Below are 25,038 nucleotides of genomic sequence, written 5' to 3' on the forward strand. Positions count from 1 at the left end.
TACGAGCTATGACTGAACTCTGCTGAATTGTGAAAAGTGTAAAAAAATATAAAATATTAATCATCTTTCAGCGAGGAAGATGATCGTTTTCTTTTTGAATATATCTTTTTGAAAAGTTGAACACAATGAAGCCCGGGATTTCGTAAATAATGAAAGACATTTCTGTGGTTAGCAACGTGTTTTTATATTTAGCTGTGTTCCAAATGTTGTGAAGTTTTTCACAAACTGGAGTGAAGAAGAGCTGGGATTTTTTTATTATAACTTGAATTTTTATTTGTAGGTGAGAATTAATACGTAAGTTTGTTTGTTTGTTTCTCTTTTGTTTGTTTGTTTTGATTTATATTTCTTTAAATACAAGATGCAGTTTTTTACGTGCGCTCAGTGCAAGTCGGGAGTTAGATGAATTTCAGGCTCCAGATTCCAGATTCCAGTGACCTAAAAGAGGACGACGGAAAACCTTCACCAAAGTATTTTAAAGTATTAAGTTCTTCATTTTGGTAAAGTTATCTTTTGTGTTGTCCCCACAGGTTCTGAAACACGACAGAACTGAGAAAACACAGCCTTCTTACCAGGTCTTCCCTCTTTTGTTTCAAGTATATTACTGTTTGATTTCTTAAAAGGATGCTGATAACAAGGTCGCGTTGCTTTGATTGAATCTATATTTTATAGAAAACAAAGTCTGTATTTGATTTAACCATGCAGCAACAAGTGGACCAACCTTCCCCCCTGACGGATGCACTCGGTGATCCTGAATTACTTCAAGTGAGTGGAACCCAAAACTACGATGACATTCCAGTTGCTTTGCGGAATAGACGTGCAATTAACAGACCACGACCCCGTTCAAGAAACATGGATGAGTATGTTCAAAAACCTAAAAAACGTAATTCTGGAATAAGCAGTGATGTAAGTATGCATTTTATTTATAAAAAAAAAACAACCCTAGAACTTAATCCCCTAAACTTTGCTATTCTTCACCCTAATATTGTCTTTACCTAAGAGAATGGTAGAATAAAATACACAAAAATTGGATAGGAAAATGAAACTGTTTATGGACTGCCATTATTGCATGTTGCTATTAAGCTATTATAACTATTGTACAAAACAAATGACATTGTCAATATTGTTAATCCCACTAAAATAAGTCGCTTTTACTTTTTATTTCAAGCACTTTCCCAGTAAATCTTGAGTCCGAGGACTGAGTCAGTCAGTTTCTATGTTATAACTGCTTTTAAAGCTCTCAGTTTTACCGCTATCAGTTGAATACCCACATGGGTTACCACAAACGATATATATACGCACGGTCAACCGGCGAACCGCCTAATACAGGTAAAAACAGCGGGGAAATATCTCATAAGTGCCTTCACTTTAGGCTTGATAAAAAAAAACATCTTGAGAAAAATAAGTAAACAAAGCCGTTGTTGCTATAACATCAACTCAAAGATGTGATCATAGAATGGATGGCGTTTAATCTTTTAATGCAGTAATTAGCACGATTAGCCTTTATTAACCAGATACCGATAGCTCTAATCAACACGTTGCGTACAACTACGTCCGCAAAACATAGTGCGACTGAGATGTTTTGTTGCATTGACAGAATGCCGAATAACAGTATTCAAAATCAAACCTTGTTCATTCAAGAACGCTGAGTTTTATAAGTGTATTATCACGGTGTCAATTAAAAGTTTAAGCACTGGGTACAATTGCGATCAGTGTCCATGTCACGCATTTTCATAGTAGTGTAGACGCACGGAAAGGTAAACGACCTAAAATCTTAACAACCAATATTGAGTAAAATTCCACCCCCTAACCATGTTGATCTTGATCAACAAATTGTTTTTGTTGGATGTTTGCTCCGCCCTTTCCCTTTTTCCCTTAAATCTAGGCTGCAACGGCCTTTTGTTTTTATGCCCAAGCAATAAAAGAGAAAAAAGTCCTGTAAACGAGGTTAGGAATTTAGGCTGATTTCGTTCCAAGTCAACTCATCTTTAGAACTTTTTGCACATGATAGCATGTCAGGTTGAAGAAAGTTTAATTGGCTCAAGACATCTAACTGCAAATGCACATTATACCGGACGCAACCCAACTGCGTTCCAAATTATATGACGTATCCATGACATATTAAAAAACTGATCTATTTACCAGCCCGCAAAATAGTTTATAAAAGATCTATTTTGTTTAAAAATAGGTAATATTATTCTTGTAATTGAAATAACTTCGTTCAGTTGTTTTTATCTTTGGAGCTTGTTAGTTGTGTCTGAGGAACTGTGAGTTTATTTCTCATCGTTTTGTTGTTGTTGTTGTTGTTGTTGTTTGTTTGTTTTTTTGTCCGCTTTTTGTATACCTTATTGTTTCTTATCTTGTGTCGTTTTTTGTTGCTGTTTTTGAAAGTGAAAGGGATGGCATATTGTTAGGTCAAACTAATCATAACATCTTCTCGTGCGCTGTTTTGATTATCTTCTGAATACGTGATTCAAGCATTATGATTTATTTAGCCCGACTTCCTAACTATAAACACGTTTTAAAATTTCACCTTTGTAAAATATTTATCACGTGGTTAAAACGTTTATAAACACTTCATTTTCAAAAGAGATTTATTAAAAATGGACGACGCGTGTGGTGGTTAACCGACCGTCCATCCAACATGGTGGAGCTTTCTGATAGCTTTTGTTCAAAATTCTTTAAGCTCTCGCATTTGGAGTATAACACGATATTTATTACAAAAATTTCGTTCCAAAATTTTTTATCAAAAATGAGATACATTATTAAGTCGTTAGAACATTGCGGTCAGTAGAGCAGGTAAACAATGTTAAAACTACATCAGTCCCGCATTCCAATATGCATAGATTATGAAGTTACATTAGGGCGCGCAAAGGGCGCAAAGGGCGTAAGAATTAGAAAAGTTCAAGTTGCGCGGTATTTTACATATTTTATTTCAATTGGTTTGGTGAAAGAACTTGAGAATGCAGGATTTCGAGAACGTTTGTGGAACTTAGTCTTAAACGCAAATGATTTGTTTCAGTGTTGATAAGAACATCATGTTCCATTTTAAGATTTAGTTATGTTAGAGTCTGGTTAACATTAATGGTAAACTGTACTTAAGCGTCTTCTCGAAGTAAATACAATGTAAACCCACGTTTATGTTGTGTTATGTGCAACATTATTTTTTTTCAAAGAAATTTTGCTTTATGAACGTTGAGTTTAATTCGGATTTTGATCAGGTTGGATACGCCAATTCAATTCAATAAAACTTCAAATTTCAAAGGCTGTAACTGAGTGTAAAAGAATTTTCTAACTTTTGTTACTCGGGCTAAACTTCATCATCCCTGGGGTCTCTTTGGACCTTGTGCCGTTTTCGCCACTATTGAATTTATCAAAATGTCCTGGAAACGAGGTTTTAAAAAAGCACGACCATTACTAACTTTGTCTCCAGGGTCTTTTGGCCCCTGAGCCGTTATTACGGAGTGGCCAACCTCATTAACAATGCCCTCGGAACGAGGTTGTTCTGTTGCTCATCATAGAAACAAGGCTACACTGATGTTTATAACAGTTGTCAGGATCGCTCTTTTTATATCTTTTAAAATATTCGTGACTGTATAATATACGGACCAGATCCCATTAATAACATCATCTGATTTAATTGTCACATAAATCACGTTTTAATGAAGTCAATCTTGTTACTTGATTACGACATATTAGAACTCTCTCGCAGTAATTACGTTAGCTTATTAGAACTTTTAGAAATTTTAATGACTTCGATGTATTTTAATTACTAGAGTGAGTTTAATATTAAAATTAATCGCAAGATATTAATCGCAAGCAATTTCGTGGCCAGGTCTTTCCTTCCTGATTAGTAAAATAAAAACCTTCATAAATGCTGGTTCTGGGTAGGAAGTTGTCTTTTCGTTTCTCTTTTGTTGGAGTTTTCTGACATGCTTTAACTGATTTTGGTGAACACCAGTTTGGGCGTGGCAGTAAGTTAGAAGAGTACTATAAGTTTGTCTCTCATATGTTGAAGAAGGTTGGTATCAGCCGCGTTATGTTAAAGGAACGTGTTTAAAAGCAAATATTTTTCTCGACTATGTTTTCATTTTTTTAACTTCAAACCTATGGAAATTAACTATTGTTTTTTGGCGCTATGTTTCAGAATTGTATGCGCATGCGCTTTGCATTGGTCACCATATTGGGTGATGTTTACTTGCGCACACCTTTTTGATGTCAAATACTAACAATTATGTATATTCATTATTTTGTCAATCGATACTAAACTTTTTTTGCACATGTGTTTTGTCCCATGATATAAGGTCACGCGACCATTTCATTTATTTCATGTTCAATTGACATTGAACTTTCTTGAAAATGATTTCTAACGCCTTATTGCTTTATTTATGCTTAACTATATTTCATGAATCACCTACATGGCATCACTTTAGTAACGTATGCTTGTCACCGATAGCATCATATCCTGTTTCAATTACAACATGTCTGCTGTATGAGTTTATGTCAAGTTGTGTCACATTCAACTTCATATCTATAGCTAAGTGATAAAAACAATACATGTGTTCGTTTAGTAATTTGTAATGAAATCCTTTCCAACGTACTAGTCTCGATCCCAGCGCCTGTAGCGTTTTTCAATATAAGGATAAAACGCGTACCAAAAATCGCTACGGGCCCTTGGATCGAGGTTGTAGTGGTGCTAGAAATTTTCTCGACATGGATGAATTCCAAAAATATTAAACCTCTTTCTTTTTTAACAACTTATAGTCAAGTAATTTTCAAGGAAAGAAGATTCTCGATTATTTAAATCATTTTTTTTCTTGTTGTTGTTGTTGTTTTATTCAGGGTATGAGAAGAGGGAGTGCAGGCGTAAATATGTATCTAAATAGTTTGTTCAATGCCGCTTGAAAACGTAGACGAACTTTGATTTGGATTTTAGAGACGTAGTGTGCAAAGCATACTGAAGTAAAAAGGTTTTCACGAGATTGATTCTTTTTTCAATGACATCCTAAATTGAAGCCCAAACTTTTTTTTCATGTAAGTACATCATATTTAGATATACCCTCCAATCTCGTTTACAGGGCTTCTTTTTCGCTTTCTGATTTGACTAGCGCAGCGCCAGTACTCATATCTGAAAGCGATAATATCGGTGGTATTGCAACAAATTTTGACATATCTTATGTAAGTAAAAATTCTTTTTTTAGTCTTACTAACTAACTTCCTGGAAGTCTCTGGTATAAATAGACGAGGTAATTTTAAAATCAGAAGACGCAACTGCGTCCCAAGGGTCTTCTGCACCTATGATATACAGACGGGACGGGTCCGTAATGGGAGTTGTCCCACCCTCGTCCCCAGGGTTTTTTGTCTTTTTGATATGAGAGAAGATGGCGAAAAATATTTTCTCTAATATGAAAAAGGCAAAAAACCCTGGCGACAAGGGGTCAGAATATCAAAGAGAAGAGCACTGCGGGCGAGGCTGGATAACACGTTCATCTCTTCAGTTCAAAATACGAATTTTTATCATAGTTAAGATGTTGCTTCAAAACCGCAGTCTAGTTTACGGGAAACACATTGTCTGAGGTTATCAATCAATGCATTCCTTTACCATGCCGCACAATGAACTTGAGCGACTTGACTGAACTGTATAACATTTGCATGAATATTATATAGAAATTTTTTTTATTTTTTTATGTAAGCTTATGGGTATTCTAGAAAATGGACTTATCCTATTCATCACACCCGGACAATAATTAATATTTTATGTGTAAATAGAAAGAGAAAAAATAAAATGTATAAAATAAAGCAAAATCCACCTCATTTCTTTTTGCAAAAAAAATCGAGGCTTAAAATTAACGACAAATACAAAGTCTATCCCACCCTCGTTCCCAGCGCATTTGTCTATTTTTTTATATCGTCGTCCAAACTGCTACCTTATCCTCAGGAAATCTTGTGACTTTCCCGATGAAACTTTTGGAAAGAAGTTACGTCTGAAGTTACAGATCCTAATCATAGTCACGGCCAAGAACAGAAAACTAATAATGTCATGGCAACCATTTTCAATACCTTAAATGTTACAAAACCTTAAAGTAATTTCTATCGTAATTAGCATTAATGATAGCGTTTGCTTCAAAGGAAGTCTACTTTGGTATCACAGCCTCTTGTGCTTGTTGTAACCATAACAAACAAAGTAACAAATACATTATAAATTAATAGCTATCTCAACTTGTCATAATTACGGAAATTGGTTACCAAGGTAGAAAAACTACAATATCACGTAATTACATACTCAAGTCATTAACATATTGCAATGCAATATAATTAACATCATTTGGAAATCGTTGACAACAAGACACTTTAAATGAAGCTAATCCTCCTAGTTACGCAGTATACTAAAATATATTACCATGTAAACGCCGTCAATTCTTGACATGTTGTTTTTGTAAGGATGTGTGAATCGAGCAAAGTTTGTGTTTATTTTGAAAACCATGCCAACGCAATGTCGTAGACATTCTTCTTGCAGTTGTCCATATGTGGTCATTATACGTAAAAGCATACTGATATTTCCTGACGTGCCTTTCGTTATAATTTTTGCATAGAAATTTGTAAGTGCGTCAGGCAATTCCTGACAACGATGTTACTGTGTTTTAGATCTGACTTAGAACTGACTTCGTATAAGTACATGGTACCTAGAACAGAAATAAAGAGCTGGTAACGAATTGAGCAATTTCCCTGTAAAACATACACTATCTTTTCTCATGTAGTTTGGTAAAGAGTTTGCTTTTAATCATGTGGTCAAGTAGTAATTTTTATGAATGTTTGTTAATTTCCTTGCACGAACGCAACTGCACCATATAGACATGAAACTCATGTACTTTTATTACAAAATTTGACTAGATGTGTGTAGCCAATACCCACAACTTTTTCTCTCTGTAAAGTTTACCAAGTTAGGGAGAAAAAGTTGGAAGAGAATAAAAAGCTCTGTGTTCTACACCATTCCTAGGTAGCTTATAATGAGCGCTATTATAAAAACTGATCGTTTGTGGTTAAACGCATCAAAAAATCCATTTTTATATTTGTGCAAATTAATCAACTCCTTGCTTTGCAAGGACCACAATTTGTCAGCAGACACTTTTTATTTGGCCGAGAAAATATTTTAAACTTCAAGACATTCTATGGTTGAGATTTGACTTGTGGTTTTTTGTTTGTTTTGGACGCTAACTTCTCTGTGAAGATTTCAAGTATGTTTATTTTACATATATCCACGGTGATGTTGGATTTTTTGTACACTTCCTTTTTTTTATTAAACTATCTGTCGTCATGCGACGCCCGTCACGCGTTTCACTAACTTGTTTTTATAAACAAAAGGATAGCAAAGGTGTGTCGCTGACATATTAATCCAAAATATATAATCTTTTTTCTTTCTTTTAATTTTTTTTAACTAAACATGGTGATTGATATTCCAGCTTACACCCTAAGAATTTAATATGTCTTGCAAACAACCGTTTTTAGTTTATCTTAAAACACGCTTTGTTTACAAACGTTTGTTTTTGTTTGAAGTTGCAAAGTGGATATTGCTTTTATAAAACAAAAAATATTGTTTTCGTTTATTTTAAAAAACATAAAATCGCTAGGCTGGGTTTTAAACACGAGTAATAATATTTTTTAAAAAAAAAAACGACAAAGATATAAACTTCGAGTGTTTGTATTTATAAACAGAAATACGCATCAGAAGGGGTGTGTTATCGCGTGGAGTTGTAGCTTAAGACCCTATTCACACTTCAAAAAAATAAATGTTTTTGAATTTAAAAATTTAAAATTGCAATAAATTACAAAATATAGTAATTAATAGGGCACTTTATATTTTGCAAAGCTATTTATTTGATTCAACGTGCAATTGTTTCTTATCAGGCATAAAGGGTTTCGCATAATTTATGCTAATTACTTTATTATAAACTAATTTTATGCTTCTCGTGTTGTCAACCAAGAAGGTTCTTGGGTACTTGCTTAATTTTGCTATACTTTTTATTCCAAAACTTGTAACGAATTTTTAGTACTGTACAGAAAAGACAGGTCACTGCAATGATTATAAACAATCTATGAACAACCTCAATCTAATTTTCATAATTAAGTCCGAATAAATTTCGCTCTTATGTTTACAAAACTTTCTTCCTTCAAATTTGTGTGTATTCTTCACGTGTTATTTCTGAATAAAAATGCTAGATGTCGAACGGCGTTGTTTATCTTTTTCTTTATCATACTTGCATAAATTATGACCTAGACTCTTCTATGCATTCTGGTGGCTCGCTACCCTTCAGCACGACCTGCCACACAGCTAAATTTTGATCGAGTAATGTATCAGTGTTGTTCAGTGTTGTTAAACGATAAAATTTAGGGTAGGGTTATTTGATTTTCTGAAAAGCAAGAAATATGATATTTTAGTACGTGGCTATTTAGGAATTTTATATTGGGCAGGTTAATTATGCGATGTTCATGATATTAATCTTGATTCCATAAAAGGTATTATTTTGTCAAGCGTTAACGATTTGTAATGATAAAAGATAATAGAATTTTTTAAAGTTTACTCTTCGTCAGTTGTGACGACAGTGAAGGGCGAGTGTTAAGATGGGAGACAAGGTCTGGATTAAAGTTTTCTTTTTAATCTTTTTGTAATATATGTAAATTTTATACACACACCTATTATTGCAACATTAAATATGTGACATAATTAGATTTTTATCGCACAGTGATTTTAGCAAGGGATTTGAAACTTACGTACTACAATAAAAACTTCACTCAGCCAAAGGCTGTCTCTGAAAGTAGGGAGTATCGTAGAACGGAGTTGAAATAAGGATATACTTGTTTTGTTGCTCCGTTTTAAAATCAAAATGGGAGACGTATGTATTGCGTATTACGTTGATTTTTATTAGCTACCTAGTTATGTTAATTTTATTTCTCGTAGCTCGCGTGGTTTTATCTATTTTTTCTGAGATAAGATGTTTGGTTTTACAATTGCAAAACCTCACAAATTTTCGTCCCTTTGTTCAATTAAGTACGTATTATTGTCTACTTAAAAGCCCATCTTTTTGTGAGAAAAATGTTTTGTTCCAATAAAGTTCGTTTAGTTCACTAGCAGTTTAAAATTTAATGTATTCTTTCAATACTTCTGAATAATATATCATTCAGAAACATACGGACGCGATCAGATTTTGTTTAAAAAAGAACTGGTGAACACACAGAGAAGCTTGGTGTTTTTAGAAAACGTTGCTTTTATTTTTGTAGGAGCAGCTTTCCGAATATAAAATGCCTGACGATCCAACTTCAACGGATGCAGAATGGAAAAGAATCCAGCAGAATACATTTACTCGTTGGTGCAACGAGCACTTAAAATGTGTGAATTTGTACATACATAATTTGGAAACAGACTTATGTGATGGTTTAAAACTTATTGCTTTACTGCAAGTTTTGTCTCACAAAAAAATTGCTCGATATAACAAGAAACCAACTTTCAGACCACAAAAGATAGAAAATGTTGCAATAGCTTTAAAATTTATAGAAGATGAACAAATCAAACTGGTAAATATCGGTAAGTTCTCTTCGCTTAAACTTTGTTTACGTTCACGGTTACCATTTTTAACTTTGCAAATAATGGTTGTATTGTCTGAGATTAAAAATGTAATCTACTCTTTGTTGTAATTTCACCGTACGTGCGGCCATTAAATTAAACATTTTAGAATACGGAGGGGTGTGGCGAACATGTGTCACATGTGTTAGACAAGGCTGGCGAAAAATAATTTTGCCGTCAGAAATCATTTCTGTTTTGGATTCTTGATAAATACATGTACGACAAATTTGTCCACTGTTTCAAAAAAAATAATAAGAATAAAAAAGGTAACTCCAGCTAGCAAAAAGCAACTTACTGAAAATAATAAGGAGTATTCTTAAAATGGTATTTTAATATTTGTAAAGAACAATTAAAATGTTTTGCACCATTGCGTTAAGACTCCTGGCTGCCACAGCCGGTTCATGATACTTTTATGCCTGATCATGACACTTTATAAGAGAGGTCTTAGTAGGAGATGCCTTCAAATCAAATTTTTGTGGCTCCTAGTGGAAACAATCTACAAACTACAGGTTATGGTGATTTCTGGGCTAGCCACTTTAAATTATTATTATTATTATTTCGTTGAGGGCTGTAGCCTTACCCCCTAACAAACACCCCCATCCAAAATCTTAAAGTTTACCTCATTCAGGCCAAAGAAAGTTAATTATCTGCTTTATGTAATAGCCTTTAAAGCAATATGTATTGTGTTTTATTCTACTTAAAAATCCTAGCACACAGTTTATTTATTTTTTTAAATGAAAGTAGAAACCGTTCTTAAGTTAAATAAATGTATCTGCATATCGGAAACGACTCTAAAATACATTAAATTTAAACAAACGATTCAAATGGCAAAAAAAATGAACAATTTTTTTTTATAATAGAATAGAAAATAATGAAAAATAGCAGAAATGTACTGTTTTGCAAGAAAGGCACTTAAAAAAACCTGTAGTGTGTGCATTCTCGCAAAACAGATAATCTCTGGGCTTTCTCCTAAAGTTTCACTGTTGTTTGTGTCAGGTTGCAATTTTATTTTGTTGACGCGGAATAAAAAATTTTGTTCTTTTATTTGTACTTCATGTTATCAAAATAATTTTTACTGAGTATATAGTTGTTCCTTTTTCATAACCCACCCACAATATGTAGGTAGGAAAGCAAAGAACAATGCTTCATATTTACATTTTTTTGTGCCTATATTTTTTATAGATGCTAGTGATATTCTTAAAGGAAATCTTAAGTTAATTCTTGGATTGATATGGACTCTCATTTTAAAATATCAAATCAGTTTACCAATGATGGATGATGATGATGAACAAGCTAAAGACATCACACCAAAACAGGCCCTTATGGGATGGGTGAAAAGTAAACTACCCCCAGAGGTATTTTTATTGATACAATATTTTGATGCAACTTATTGGTTTATCTTTTGTGGTATTTTTGCATTGCTTTTTCTTCTTTATAAAAAATATGTTATTAATTGACAGGTTCGAATGAATAATTTCAATAAGGACTGGAATAATGGTGTGGCAATAGGGGCGCTTGTTGATGCTGTAGCCCCAGGGTTGTACCCACAATGGGAAGATAATTCTCCTGCAGACGCAGTTGAAAATGCTCGCGAAGCGATGAAATTAGCTGAGGATTGGTTAGGAGTCCCACAGGTTTGTTGCATCTTAGTTTTATGTAATGTTTCTAATTTTTTTTAGTTACATGTTAAAAACTTCAACAAAGATTGGAATGATGGTATCGCAGTGGCCAGTTTAGTTGAGTCAACAGCCCCAGGGTTGTTCCCAGAATGGGAAGACCTTTCTCCTGAAAATGCTTTGCAGAATGCTAAGGAAGCCATGAAGCTTGCTGAAGACTGGTTGGGGGTACCACAGGTTAGATGTCAATAACACACAAAATAGTTTTCTTTTAGGCAAATGTGTTTTAACAGCAATAACTGCACTATTTAGACACTATTACCGATAAATTACACATATTGCACATTTTTATCTATAATTTATAGCACTAATTTATTATTATATACGATTTTAGATATATATATGTGTAATAATTAACTATTCATGCATGCACATTTTATGAACTATTATATGCACAAAAAACACATTTGCTTAACAGAAAATATGTTTTTTTTCTAAAAGGGATTTCAAATAACTAAACACTTTACCTTGACAACTAAAGGTGACATCTGACAAAAAGAATATACAAACTCTATATTCAAACTGCTTTCATTTATAGACAGATATAGACTAGACAGTTTTTACACAATAAATTTCAACATGACACAGTTGCTAGATTTAACCTAGCAGAACAGGAGACTTTATTTACTACAGATTTAAAGATCACAGTGTTAACATATGATTGATAAAAATTTGCATTGTGTACTTAGGTAATAACACCAGAGGAAATCACAAATCCAAATGTTGATGAATTGTCTGTAATGACATATGTTTCATACTTCCCTGAAGCTAAAGTTAAACCAGGTGCACCTCTCAAACCAAAGATGACTGATGCTTCTAAATGTAGTGCTTCTGGACCAGGGTTGCAAGAACATGGGGTTGTGGTTAACAATCCAGCAGATTTTACTGTTTTTACATCAGGATCATCTCGAGGAAAATTGAATGTTCAAGTGTTTGGTCCTGGGCGTAAAGCTATTGATTGCATGGTTCAAGATAATCATGACAACACATATTCATGCCAGTATATTGGTGTTAAACAAGGTAAGGTCTGATCATTTGACAAATATTTAGACTAGTATCAACTTTTAATGCTTGGTTAAAGTGCCATAAGCTTTTGGCTAAGTTAGTTAATATTGCATTTGGTGTCCATTATCTGATAGCTATCAGATAATGGACACCAAATGCAATATATGTTTTTACTGTTGTATATATATGACATTTTTATGACTGTGACCTTAATCTGAATATGAATATGAATGGGAATATTAAAAGGAATTGTGTATTTAAAGTTGTCAAAGAATTTTAGTAGTAAACATTCATACTCCCGGTTCTTATTTAAGAAACAATTGGCCAGTTTATGTTTACACTTTTTTAGGAACCTATGATGTGCATGTCAGAGTTGGAGGTCACCATATTCCTAAGTCACCATTTAGAGTAAATGTTGCATCTGATCTTGATAGTAGCAAAGTCATTGCTCGAGGGCCTGGCCTAGAGCCACAAGGATTAATAGTGGGCCGTCCTGCTGTATTTGAAGTTATTGCCACTGGAGCTGGTAGTGGTGACCTTGTTATAGATGTGATTGATCCTAAGGGAAACAAGAAAACAGAATTAAAAATTGAAGAAAAACCTGGTAATGTATTTAATTGCATGTACATGCCACTCTTTGTTGGCAGATATGTCATAGTGATAAAGTATGGAGGAAAAGAAGTTGCAAAGAGCCCATATCATGTTAATGTAACACCAGCTGCTGACCGTGTCAAAATTTATGGACCTGGTTTAGAATCAGGATTAAAAACTGGTAAACCTGCCACATTTACGATTGATTGCTCAGAAGCAGGAGATGGTGGTTTAGATGTAACTGTTGAAGGGCCAGGAAAAAGTGATGTTAAGTGTGAACTCAAAGATAACGGAGATGGAACATTTACTTGCACTTACAAACCTACAAAAGCTGGGCAATATACAGTCACTGTTAAGTTTGATAATGGAATGGTACCAAAATGCCCTGTTAGAGTATCTGTTGGATCTACTGCTGATCCTTCTAAAATTAAGGCATGGGGACCTGGCCTAGAAAGAGGTGTTGCTGGAAGACCTGCAGAGTTCTATGTAAGCTGTAAAGGTGCACCAATGGACAATCTTACAGTTGGTGTTGAAGGGCCTGCTGAGGCAAAGGTTGATATTAAAGATGATGGTAATGGCACAGCCACTATAGTTTACTTTCCAACTAAACCTGGGAAATATATTATCCACATTATGTATGATGAAGTGGACATCAAGGATTCACCATATACATCTGTTGTAAGTCCACGTGGTGATGTCAGCAAAGTGTACGCTGAAGGTCCTGGCTTGGAAGCTGGCAATATGGCTGGTTAGTTTAATTTACCTCGTTATGTAGACGAAAGCCATATACAGTATATTTTTTCTTTTTCCTTGAATCTTTGAATTTCACTGACTTTCTTAATCAAATACTTTTTTAGGCAAACCAGCAGAATTCAAGGTGTTTACAAAGGGAACTGGAGTAAAAGGCAGTGTCCAGGTTTCATGTGTAGATGAAAGTGGTAATCCAGTGGAAGTTAAAGTGAAAGACAATGGTGATGACACATTTACTGTTGTTTACTATCCAAAGGCACCAGGAAAATACACCATTACCATTTGCTTTATGGATGAACCCATTTCTCAATCACCGGTTAGCCTGACAATTATACCATTCAGTGATGCTAGCAAAGTTAGAGCAACAGGTCCTGGATTACAGGGTAAGTTCCAATAATTTTTTTGAATGGCTGTGCTTCTGTGACGAAGTCCCTCTGATTCGCCATAAATTTGTGGACCAACATGTTTGTATATGCTTTAGTAAAAATATTTTGGAAATGTGTGATTTTAGGAGGAAAATGTGACAAGCCAGCGAAATTCAAGATTGATGCCAGCAAGGCAGGAGAAGGTGGAATTGGACTCACGATTGAAGGTCCGACAGAAGCTCAAATTAAATGTGACGATAAGGGAGATGGTACCTGTGATGTGGAATACCTACCTGTTGAAGATGGTGATTACAAAATTAATGTTCTCTTTGCTGATGAACACATTCCTGGAAGTCCCTTCACAGCTGTTATATCTGGAGATTTTGATGCTTCTAAGGTATGCATATAACCTGATCTATGAACTTAATCTACCAATACCAAATATTCATATCATGTCAAAGACACATGGCCACATCTTATTTGTTTTCATTCTCCTTTTTAGGTAAAAGCAGATGGACCTGGCTTGAAACCTGGTAATAAGGCTGGACGACCATGTGATATTGCTATTGACACACGCAAAGCTGGAAAAGCCAAGCTGAATGTTGAGGTTGTTGATGAGGTTGGAAATCCTGTCAAAGTTGATTTGGTGGAAGAAGAACCTGGTTTGTTTGCATCAAGTTACTATCCAGAGAAAGAAGGTAATGCACTTTCATAGTTGATTTTTAATACCTAAGATTATTTTTGTCTTGCTTTATCCACCAAATGTATTTGAATTTCACTTTATAGGACCACATACTGTTAATGTTACTTATGGTGGAAAGCATGTACCAAAGAGTCCATTTAAAGTTAAAGTAAACCCTTCGTTTGATGCATCGAAAGTTAAGGTATATGGTCCAGGTATTGAACCAGAAGGTGTGAAAGCTACACAACCAACTTATTTCGAAATAGATGCTTCTGATGCTGGAGAAGGAAACGTTGACATCAACATTGAGCCGACCGGACGAAATATGCCTAAGGTCAAAGATATTGATGTTAAAGAAGGCAAAAAACCAAACTCGTACATTGTTACATACATACCACCTAAAGATGGCGAATATGTCATCACTGTCACTTTTGCAGCTGTTGGAGTTCCAAAAAGTCCGTTCAAAATTAAAGTTTCACCTGGTATTGATGCTTCTAAATGTAAAGTCCATGGACCAGGTTTGTTTTCCCTTTGGGATTTTCACATGATTGTAGCAATTAGAATTTATCTGAAACATTTTAAATCTTTTTTCACTATAATAGCATGGAGTCTATATTTTTTTAGGCATTGAAGAACCTATCGTTGGTCAAGAAAATGTGTTTGACGTTGAAACTCCAAATGATGGTTTAGACGCTCCTTTAACTTGCACGATTGAATCACCATCAGGCCGAAAGGTCAAAGCCGATGTCACTGATGCAGGAAATAATAAATACAATGTTGCCTGGACACCAAAGGAAACTGGTCGCCACAAGCTTACTATCAAATATGGTGACCAAGAAGTTCCAAAGAGTCCATTCTACGTTGATGTTGTTGGTAAACCAGATCCATCAAAAGTTAAAGCCTACGGTCCAGGCCTTGAGAATGCTTACGTTGGCAAACCTGCTGAATTTACTATTGAAACTAAACTTGCTGGTCCAGGAAATCTTGGTTTAACAATCGAAGGGCCTGAAGAAGCTAAGATAGATTGTAAAGACAATGGAGATGGAACTTGTTCAGTGTCGTACTTACCAACCAAAGAAGGTATAATTTTTCCATTATTTAAACAGTGGGTTAAGCCAAATCAACTAGTATATGTGATATGCACAAATTTATAATACCAGTGATTTCAATCAAATTGTTTTGTTTTATTCAGGTGATTATGAAGTCAACATTTTGTTTGATGACACACATATTCCTGACAGTCCATTCAAGGTTGGTGCTACAGAACCTGTTGATGCAAGTAAAGTAAAATGCAAAGGGCCAGGTGTTAGCAGATCAGTACCTGCCAGCTTACCTGCTGATTTTACAGTTGATGCCTCAAAAGCTGGAAAAGCACCTCTGGAAGTTGATGTTGAAGGACCAGGTGGCGAAAAATTCCCTTGTGATATCAAAGATAATGGCAATGGTACATTTGATTGTTCATATGTTCCAGAAAAGAAAGGTAATTTATTTTTGTTTGTAATGCTTCTATTTTTATTAACTTTGTCACAAATAGTTGTACCTTTTTTATACCTTTTTTATACAATTCTTTGGTATTTTAGGACGTTACAACGTAACACCAAAATATGGAGGCACGCCTGTCCCAGGTGCTCCCTTTAAAGTTTCAGGAGATCCAACTGGTGATGCTTCAAAAGTCAAGTGCTCTGGCCCTGGATTAGAAAGACCACATTTGGGACATGCTGCACCATTTGAAGTCGATGCTTCAAAAGCAGGCAAAGGTAATCCCGTTGTTAATGCCAAAGGACCTAAAGGAGAAAAAGTTCCTGTTAAGATGGTTGAGGAAGAAGAGGGTATCTATGCCTGCGAGTATGTACCAGAAGAATTGGGTCCACACGAGCTGGAAGTGTTATTCGGAGGAGAACCAGTCCGCGGATCACCATTCAAAGCTAAAGCTACACCTGCTCCAGAACTTGATAAAGTTAGAACACCAGTGCTAGAAGAGGTTCTTGAAGCAGGACCTTGTGTTGAACAACAGTTTGAAGCTCCCGTAGATTGTTCAGAAGTGCCAGATAACAGGGGTGCTAAACTATCTGGAAAGATCACTACGCCATCAGGAAAGAAAGAGAAGGTATGTAGAATTACACTAGGTTGTTTTGGATTTGCAAGCTTGATCATGTATATAATTTAATTTATCCTGTAATAGGTTGACGTAAAAGATAATCATGATGGTACGTTTGCTTTGAATTACGTACCAAAAGAAGTTGGGAAATACATTCTTGACGTTGGTTATGATGGTATTCCGATTCCTGGAAGTCCATTTGAATTTGAAGTTACTGAAGGTGGACCAGACAAAGTTAAAGTTTATGGAAAAGGTTTGTTTTCTTTTACATTGTTTTTCTGTATTCTGTCATTGCCATTGTTATGAATTTAATTTTTATGTCAGTTATTGTTGACTTTCTTGATTTAGGTATCAAGAAAGGTGTCGTGGCTGTTCCATCACGATTTACGGTGGATACAAAGAACGCTGGTCCTGGTGATCTTTCTGTTGCTGTAGAAGGACCAAGCAAAGTTGATATTGAATGTGTTGACAACGGAGATGGTACTTGTGAAGTCACCTATGTGCCAGTTGAAGCAGGTAAATTTGGCTTTGCATTGCACTGAAATTACTGAATACTATAATTATCTGATGATATTTACAAAACCTTGCCTGTTATTTAGGAGAGTATGATGTTATTGTTAAATTCGACAACCAGCAAGTCCCTGGGAGTCCATTCAAACCACGTGTTGTTCAAGATGAGCCTGCAATTGAAGTTGGCAGTCCGTCAGATCTCTGTATGTCGCCAGAAGGTGTTAGTCCTGACGACATTCCGTCACTTAAAGGTGTTTTAGAAGCTCCCTCTGGCAAAGAAAAACCAGTCGATGTCAGCGAGGGACCCAACGACTCCATTATCGCTTCATTTGTTCCTGAAGAACCTGGAAAAAATCTCTTACACGTCAAAAAGCGAAACAAACCAATCAAGGGCTCACCTATACCAGTCATGGTTCGTGAAAAGCCAGTAATTGGGGAAGAGAGCAGCATTCCTCTAGAATGTGCTGATTGTGAGATTCCAAAGGATCTACCTTTAATGAAAGGCGTGCTGACTCGTCCGAATGGAAAGGAGGAACCGTGTAAAGTAGAAGAAGGTCCTGACAATACTATCGCCGTTTCGTTTGTACCAGAAGAGCCTGGCAAACACTTGATAAAAGTTTTCAAGGACAACAAACAAATCGATGACAGTCCATTTGTTGTCAATGTTGAAGGAACACCTGATCAATATCCGAAAGTAGGGAAACCATGCGATAAAGACTTTTACCAACCAGAACCTTGTCGACGATCAGACATAAGTAAAATGAAGGGAACTCTTAGACGACCAACAGGTAAAGAAGAACCTGTAGATGTAAAACTAGGACCAGACGGTACTATTGCTGTTTCTTTCGTCCCAACGGAAGCCGGCGAGCATCTAATTAGTGTAAAGAAAGATGGTCGACACGTTCCAAATAGTCCGTTCTCCATTATGGTCATCGATGAACCTTCAGTCCCAACTGTTGGATCAGACTGTGCTGCCAACTTCGACATTCCTGAATTAGACTTACCAAAAGATTTAAAGAACTTAACAGGTACTCTTACAAGACCAACTGGCAAGGAAGAGCCATTAGAATTAGGTGTCGGACCTGACAATTCTTTAGCTATAAACTTTGTGCCCAAAGAGCCCGGAAAGCACCTTATCGGAATCAAAAAAAGAGGAAAGCACGTCAAGGATAGTCCGTTCGAAATTATGGTTGATGAAGCTAAACCGCAAGGACCATGTGTAGGTGAAGAATGTGCTGCAAATTTCACTAGTCCTGACTTAGATTTGCCACGGGATTTAAAGAACTTGACAGGAGAGCTAGAACGACCAACTGGAAAGAAAGAACCACTACCTCTCGAATGCGCTCCTGATAATTCGCTTGCTGTCAATTTTGTCCCAACTGAGCCTGGAGAACATAAAGTACATGTAGCCAAGAGAGGAAAACCAATCAAAGACAGTCCTTTCTCAATTATGGTCGACGACGCTGCTCCAAGCGGTCCTGAAGTTGGCCGTGAGTGTGGTGTTAATTTAGATATTCCAGAATTAGATTTACCGCGTGACCTGAAAAGCTTGGATGCTCACCTGACTAGACCTACAGGCAAGAAAGAGCCATTAGAGTGTGAAGTTGGTCCCGATGATACCTTGGCTGTTGCCTTTACACCAACCGAACCAGGAAAACATCTCATTGACGTGAAGAAACGAGGACGTCCGGTAAAAGGAAGTCCCTTTGAAGTTGATGTTGCACCAGCCGGTTCAGGCAAACATCGTCAACCAATTGATGAGGGTATTGTGCCACAGAGTGTTGGTGATGTGGAATCCTGTCCTGATTTTCCTGACTTTTTACCTGAAGATCAAGCTGATAAAGAGAAGCCAGCCACTATTGGATCACCATGTGACATGAATTTAGATCTCCCAGATGTAGACCTTCCTAACGATTTAGATAAATTGAAAGCAGAGTTAACTCGTCCCAGCGGTGAGAAAGAACCTGTTAAATGCAGCATGGCTCCAGATGGCTCTCTGGCAATTGGTTTTACACCAAAAGAAGTTGGAAAACATTTGGTTGATGTAAGGAAAAATCGAAGACCAGTTAAAGGAAGCCCGTTTGAGATTATGGTCGAGGATGCTAAGCCTGAACGTCCATGTGTGGGCGATAAATGTGCGGCAAATTTCACTAGTCCTGACTTAGATTTGCCACGAGACTTAAAGAACTTGACAGGAGAGCTAGAACGGCCAACTGGAAAGAAAGAGCCACTACCTCTCGAATGCGGTCCTGATGGTTCTCTTGCTGTAAACTTTATCCCAACTGAACCTGGAGAGCATAAGGTGCATGTAGCTAAAAAAGGAAAACCAGTCAAAGGCAGTCCTTTCACTATTATGGTTGATGAAGCTAAACCTGAACGTCCATGTGTTGGTGATAAATGTGCTGCAAATTTCACTAGTCCTGACTTAGATTTACCACGAGACTTAAAGAACTTGACAGGAGAGCTAGAACGGCCAACTGGAAAGAAAGAGCCACTACCTCTCGAATGCGGTCCTGATGGTTCGCTTGCTGTAAACTTTATCCCAACTGAACCTGGAGAGCATAAGGTGCATGTAGCTAAAAGAGGAAAACCAGTCAAAGGCAGTCCTTTCACCATTATGGTTGGTGATGCTAAACCTGAACGTCCATGTGTTGGCGATAAATGTGCCGCAAATTTCACTAGTCCTGACTTAGATTTGCCACGAGACTTAAAGAACTTGACAGGAGAGCTAGAACGGCCAACTGGAAAGAAAGAGCCACTACCTCTCGAATGCGGTCCTGATGGTTCTCTTGCTGTAAACTTTGTTCCAACTGAACCTGGAGAGCATAAGGTGCATGTAGCTAAAAGAGGAAAACCAGTCAAAGGCAGTCCTTTCACCATTATGGTTGGTGATGCTAAACCTGAACGTCCATGTGTTGGCGATAAATGTGCCGCAAATTTCACTAGTCCTGACTTAGATTTGCCACGAGACTTAAAGAACTTGACAGGGGAGCTTGAACGACCAACTGGAAAGAAAGAGCCACTGCCTCTTGAATGTGGTCCTGATGGTTCTCTTGCTGTAAACTTTGTTCCAACTGAACCTGGAGAGCATAAGGTGCATGTAGCTAAAAGAGGAAAACCAGTCAAAGGCAGTCCTTTCACTATTATGGTTGATGATGCTAAACCTGAACGTCCATGTGTTGGTGATAAATGTTCTGCAAATTTCACTAGTCCTGACTTAGATTTGCCACGAGACCTAAAGAACTTGACAGGAGAGCTAGAACGGCCAACTGGAAAGAAAGAGCCACTACCTCTCGAATGCGCTCCTGATAATTCGCTTGCTGTAAATTTTGTCCCAACTGAGCCTGGAGAACATAAAGTACATGTAGCCAAGAGAGGAAAACCAATCAAAGACAGTCCTTTCTCAATTATGGTCGACGACGCTGCTCCAAGCGGTCCTGAAGTTGGCCGTGAGTGTGGTGTTAATTTAGATATTCCAGAATTAGATTTACCGCGTGACCTGAAAAGCTTGGATGCTCAGCTGACTAGACCTACAGGCAAGAAAGAGCCATTAGAGTGTGAAGTTGGTCCCGATGATACCTTGGCTGTTGCCTTTACACCAACCGAACCAGGAAAACATCTCATTGACGTGAAGAAACGAGGACGTCCGGTAAAAGGAAGTCCCTTTGAAGTTGATGTTGCACCAGCCGGTTCAGGCAAACATCGTCAACCAATTGATGAGGGTATTGTGCCACAGAGTGTTGGTGATGTGGAATCCTGTCCTGATTTTCCTGACTTTTTACCTGAAGATCAAGCTGATAAAGAAAAGCCAGCCACTGTTGGATCACCGTGTGACGTGAATTTAGATCTGGAGGGAGTTGAACTTCCTGATGATTTAGATAAGTTGAAAGCTGAGTTAACCCGCCCTAGCGGTGAAAAAGAACCTATTAAATGCAGCATGGCTCCAGATGGCTCGCTGGCAATTGGTTTTACTCCAAAAGAAGTTGGAAAACATTTGGTTGATGTAAGGAAGAATCGAAGACCAGTTAAAGGTAGCCCGTTTGAAATCATGGTTGAAGAGGCTACATCTCCTGACTCTAAACCTACTGTCGGCAACAAATGCGATGTAGACTTCGACATTCCTGATATTGATTTACCTGCAGATCTGAAACACTTAAATGCAGAGCTTACTCGTCCTACAGGCAAGAAAGAAGCTATTCCTTGCACATGTAGTCCTGAAAATACACTTGGACTTGAATTTACCCCTACTGAGCCTGGCAAACATGTCATTGATGTTACGAAGAGGGGGCGCCCTGTGAAAGGTAGTCCGTTTGAAGTAATGGTGGAAGAAGAAGAACCCGTCAGCAAGGTTCCAACTGTTGGTACTGAATGCGATGTCAACCTAGAAATTCCAGGGTTGAATCTACCACGCGATTTTAAATATTTGGAAGGTTCGTTGAAAAGACCTGGAAAACGATCCGAGGAGCCATTAGAATTAACTTTAAATCCAAACAACACGATTGGCGTGACGTTTGTACCTGAAAAACCAGGTCGCCATGAAATTTCCATAAAGAAAAACGGAAAGCACGTGTCTGGCTCACCCTTCGAAGTCATGGTAGAAGATGCACCTTCAGCTGTACAAGAACCGCAAGTGGGTAGCCCCGTCGATGTTTGCGTTGACATGACTATTGATCCTGATGAGCTGCGTTTCATCAAAGCAACTCTTGAAAGACCAGATGGTACCGAGGAGCCAATCGATTTAAAATTAAACCACAAAAACCAACCTATAGTCACATTCACACCAAAACAACCTGGTTTGCACAAAGTTAATCTGAAACGTCGTGGAAAACACCTACCAGGTAGTCCAATTGAAGTTATGGTCTCTCCTGGTAAAAAGAAGCCAACCTGCGATGTTGGATTTGAGATACCTGGCATAAAATTGCCTGAAGATTTAAAATATATGAAGGGTTCAGTAGTCTCACCCTCCGGCAAAGAAGAACCTGTTGATTTACAAGCAGGACCAAATAACACCATCTTAGTCTCATTCTTACCGAAAGAAGTTGGACGTCATCTTATACACATCAAGAAGAACGGTCGTCCTGTTGGCGATAGTCCATACGAGGTGATGGTCAAACCAGAAGATTTGGCTCCTGGAAAACCAGATGCATCCAAGGTCAAATGCACCGGAAAAGGTGAAATGCTTGCTTAAATATTAAAACCTTGTTCTACACTACCCATTTCGAATTGTTTCCTTTTATCGATAGCTCTTTGTTTTTAGGCCTTCGAGGTGGTCGTCCTAACGAAAAAGCAGAATTCACTGTAGATACTCGCGATGCAGGATACGGAGGACTTGGCTTGTCTGTTGAAGGACCATCCAAAGTCGAAATCAACTGTATTGATAATGAAGATGGTACTTGTTCTGTAGACTACACGCCAACAGAACCTGGACAGTACTTAATCAACGTTACATATGCTGATGAGCATGTACCTGGATCTCCATTTAAATGCAGAATCGGCGATGGACGCGTCCCTGTTGATGATGAAATCGTACCTATCTCTGAAGATGGTGTTCAAGCTGGTGCTCCTGAAGAATTTAGTGATATGCTTGCTTTCCCTAGCAGTAAAGCGCATTCACCTCAAGATTTTGTCATCAAATTCTCTGGTACTGGAGATCTGAAAGCTTCAGTGACAAGACCATCCGGTATCGAGGACGACGCTGAAGTAGTCGAGACTGGACCTGATACGTATACCGTTAGATTTGTTCCAAGGGAAACAGGTGAGCATTTAGTCAACGTTAAAAGCGGACGACGTCATATACCTGGCAGTCCCTTCAAGGTGTTGGTCGAAGCTCCTGCTGGAGGTGCCGCAGCTTGCAAGGCATATGGGCCTGGTTTGGAGGGAGGAAATGCTGGTAGGCCTTTAAAATTTACTGTAATTACCCGGGATGCTGGTCCAGGTGGTTTAGCCGTGGCTGTAGAAGGTCCTGCAAAGGCTGAAATTCAATGTCACGACAATGGAGACGGTTCATGCGACATCACATGGTATCCTGTCGAGTCTGGAGAATACACCGTTCACATTCGTTTCGCCGATGAGGCCATACCTGGAAGTCCTTACAAAGTAAGACAAATTTTTGCTTTTTGTTTGCAAATACAGTGTTGGTACGCGTGGTTAAATATGTCTGGAATGTCCGATTTGTCTAGAATGTCTGGCAGTTGCAACACTGTTATTGATATAAGTTTTCACGTTTTTTCTGTGCGTGGTGTTTCGAATTAAAGTACAGTAACTAATGTTGGTGGTTTCTCATAGGTGTTTGTGCAACCAGCTGATCAAGGTAAAGCTATGCCCATGGAAAGTTTCAAAGATGAAGTTCTTCGAGTCGGACAACCTGCAAGTTTTGCAGTGCAAATGAAAGGAAAGAAAGGCAAAATCACTGCTTCAGTCACTTCGCCTGCTGGAGCTCAAATCGATTGCAACGTTGCCGAACACGAAGAAGGTATTTAACATTTTTTCATGTACTTATAATGCCTACGTTTTTCGCTTCAACAGGTATTGACAAAAGATGTAAATAAAAAACATTCTTTCATTTCAGGAAACTACGCAGTGCGTTTCGTACCACGAGAACTTGGAGACCATCTTGTCAGTGTGTTTTTGGATGGACATCACATCCCCGGATCACCGTTTACTGTTCGTGTAGGAGGTTTAGAGGGTGACCCTAGCAAGGTAGTAGCTTATGGTCCTGGGTTAAAGGGTGGAGTTGCAGGAAGACCTGCTGAATTTATCGTCAACGCTCTAGATGCTGGATCTGGTGCACTGGCACTGTCTATTGACGGACCAGCTAAAGTGAAGATGAATTGTGTCGAACAAGATGATGGAACATATAAAGTGATATATAACCCAACGGTAACAGGAATTTACGAGATCAGTATCCGATTTGCAGGCCAACATATAACGAACAGTCCCTATAAAGTGCGTATAGTAGAATCAGAAGACCAGATTGATGCTATCAATATTACAGGAGACGCCAGTAAATGTACATCTAAAGGACCAGGCCTGCGCCGAGCTAATGTGGGTGAACCAGCTACCTTTACCGTCAACGCTAGCAATGCGGGACGAGGTTCGCTTATGGTGGGCGTAGAAGGTCCAGTTATACCTGCAAAAGAAATTATCGTGAAACACACAGGAAATAATGTTTACAGTGTGAACTATGTCTTAGAAGAATCTGGTAATTACGTGCTTAAAATATTATGGGCTGATAGTCATATTCCTGGATCACCTTTCCATGTTACTGTGTAATCAAAGCACGAAACAATTACAGCACTGTTGCTGTGGAAATATATTAAAAGATGGTGCCGTTCGTTGTAACAAAGACGTTTAGCGCGATTTTGTATTCTTGATACTTTTGATACGCCTGCGAATGAAGATAAATAAAATCTTGTGTGTTTGTTTTTTTCACGCTCACAAAAAAGGTCGTGTTTTGTTGAGGAAATTAGTTTCGTGTGATGTTCACTTGAAGTCATAAGCACGGAGATTAAGTTTTTGTTTAGAATTTTTTTCTGTTCGCATGTAATGTTTGTACATCTTTGTAAATAGTAGAATCTTCCATTTGCGTAGGTTTAACAATATCTTTATGTTATGTTTTAGTGTATTCTCGATCTGTGTTTTTGTTTTCTCACTTTTGTACGATGATTTCTCTACTACGAAAAATAAATTTTAGATATACAAACACTCCAAAACTCCTCTATTCATTCGTCCTGGACTTAAACATA

At 37.4% G+C, this 25,038-nt stretch overlaps 1 protein-coding gene across 6 annotated transcripts; it reads left to right on the top strand.

The window, feature by feature from the left end:
* Window positions 1-200: 200 nt before the first annotated feature.
* LOC130625930 (filamin-B-like) lies at window positions 201-24,997 on the top strand. Of its 6 annotated transcripts, none has more exons than XM_057441053.1 (20): window positions 201-294; window positions 670-903; window positions 9,274-9,577; window positions 10,799-10,971; window positions 11,077-11,250; window positions 11,982-12,312; window positions 12,647-13,636; window positions 13,746-14,021; window positions 14,150-14,400; window positions 14,506-14,701; window positions 14,790-15,203; window positions 15,310-15,765; window positions 15,878-16,165; window positions 16,266-16,792; window positions 16,868-17,036; window positions 17,132-17,299; window positions 17,383-22,464; window positions 22,551-23,389; window positions 23,579-23,765; window positions 23,862-24,997. In XM_057441053.1, the coding sequence occupies exons 2-20, from the start codon at window positions 697-699 to the stop codon at window positions 24,563-24,565; spliced, it is 11,736 nt and encodes a 3,911-aa protein (XP_057297036.1). In that variant the 5' UTR covers window positions 201-294; window positions 670-696; the 3' UTR covers window positions 24,566-24,997. The 6 variants fall into 6 exon arrangements, with proteins under 6 accessions (XP_057297036.1, XP_057297035.1, XP_057297039.1 ...); XM_057441052.1 differs by lacking the exon at window positions 11,077-11,250 and adding an exon at window positions 11,296-11,469 and having other exon boundaries at window positions 202-294; XM_057441056.1 differs by lacking the exons at window positions 201-294; window positions 670-903; window positions 11,077-11,250 and adding exons at window positions 8,275-8,387; window positions 11,296-11,469.
* The last annotated feature ends 41 nt before the right edge of the window (window positions 24,998-25,038 follow it).

This window comes from Hydractinia symbiolongicarpus, chromosome 14, assembly GCF_029227915.1.
Source record: "Hydractinia symbiolongicarpus strain clone_291-10 chromosome 14, HSymV2.1, whole genome shotgun sequence".
NCBI classification, from domain to species: Eukaryota; Metazoa; Cnidaria; class Hydrozoa; order Anthoathecata; family Hydractiniidae; genus Hydractinia; species Hydractinia symbiolongicarpus.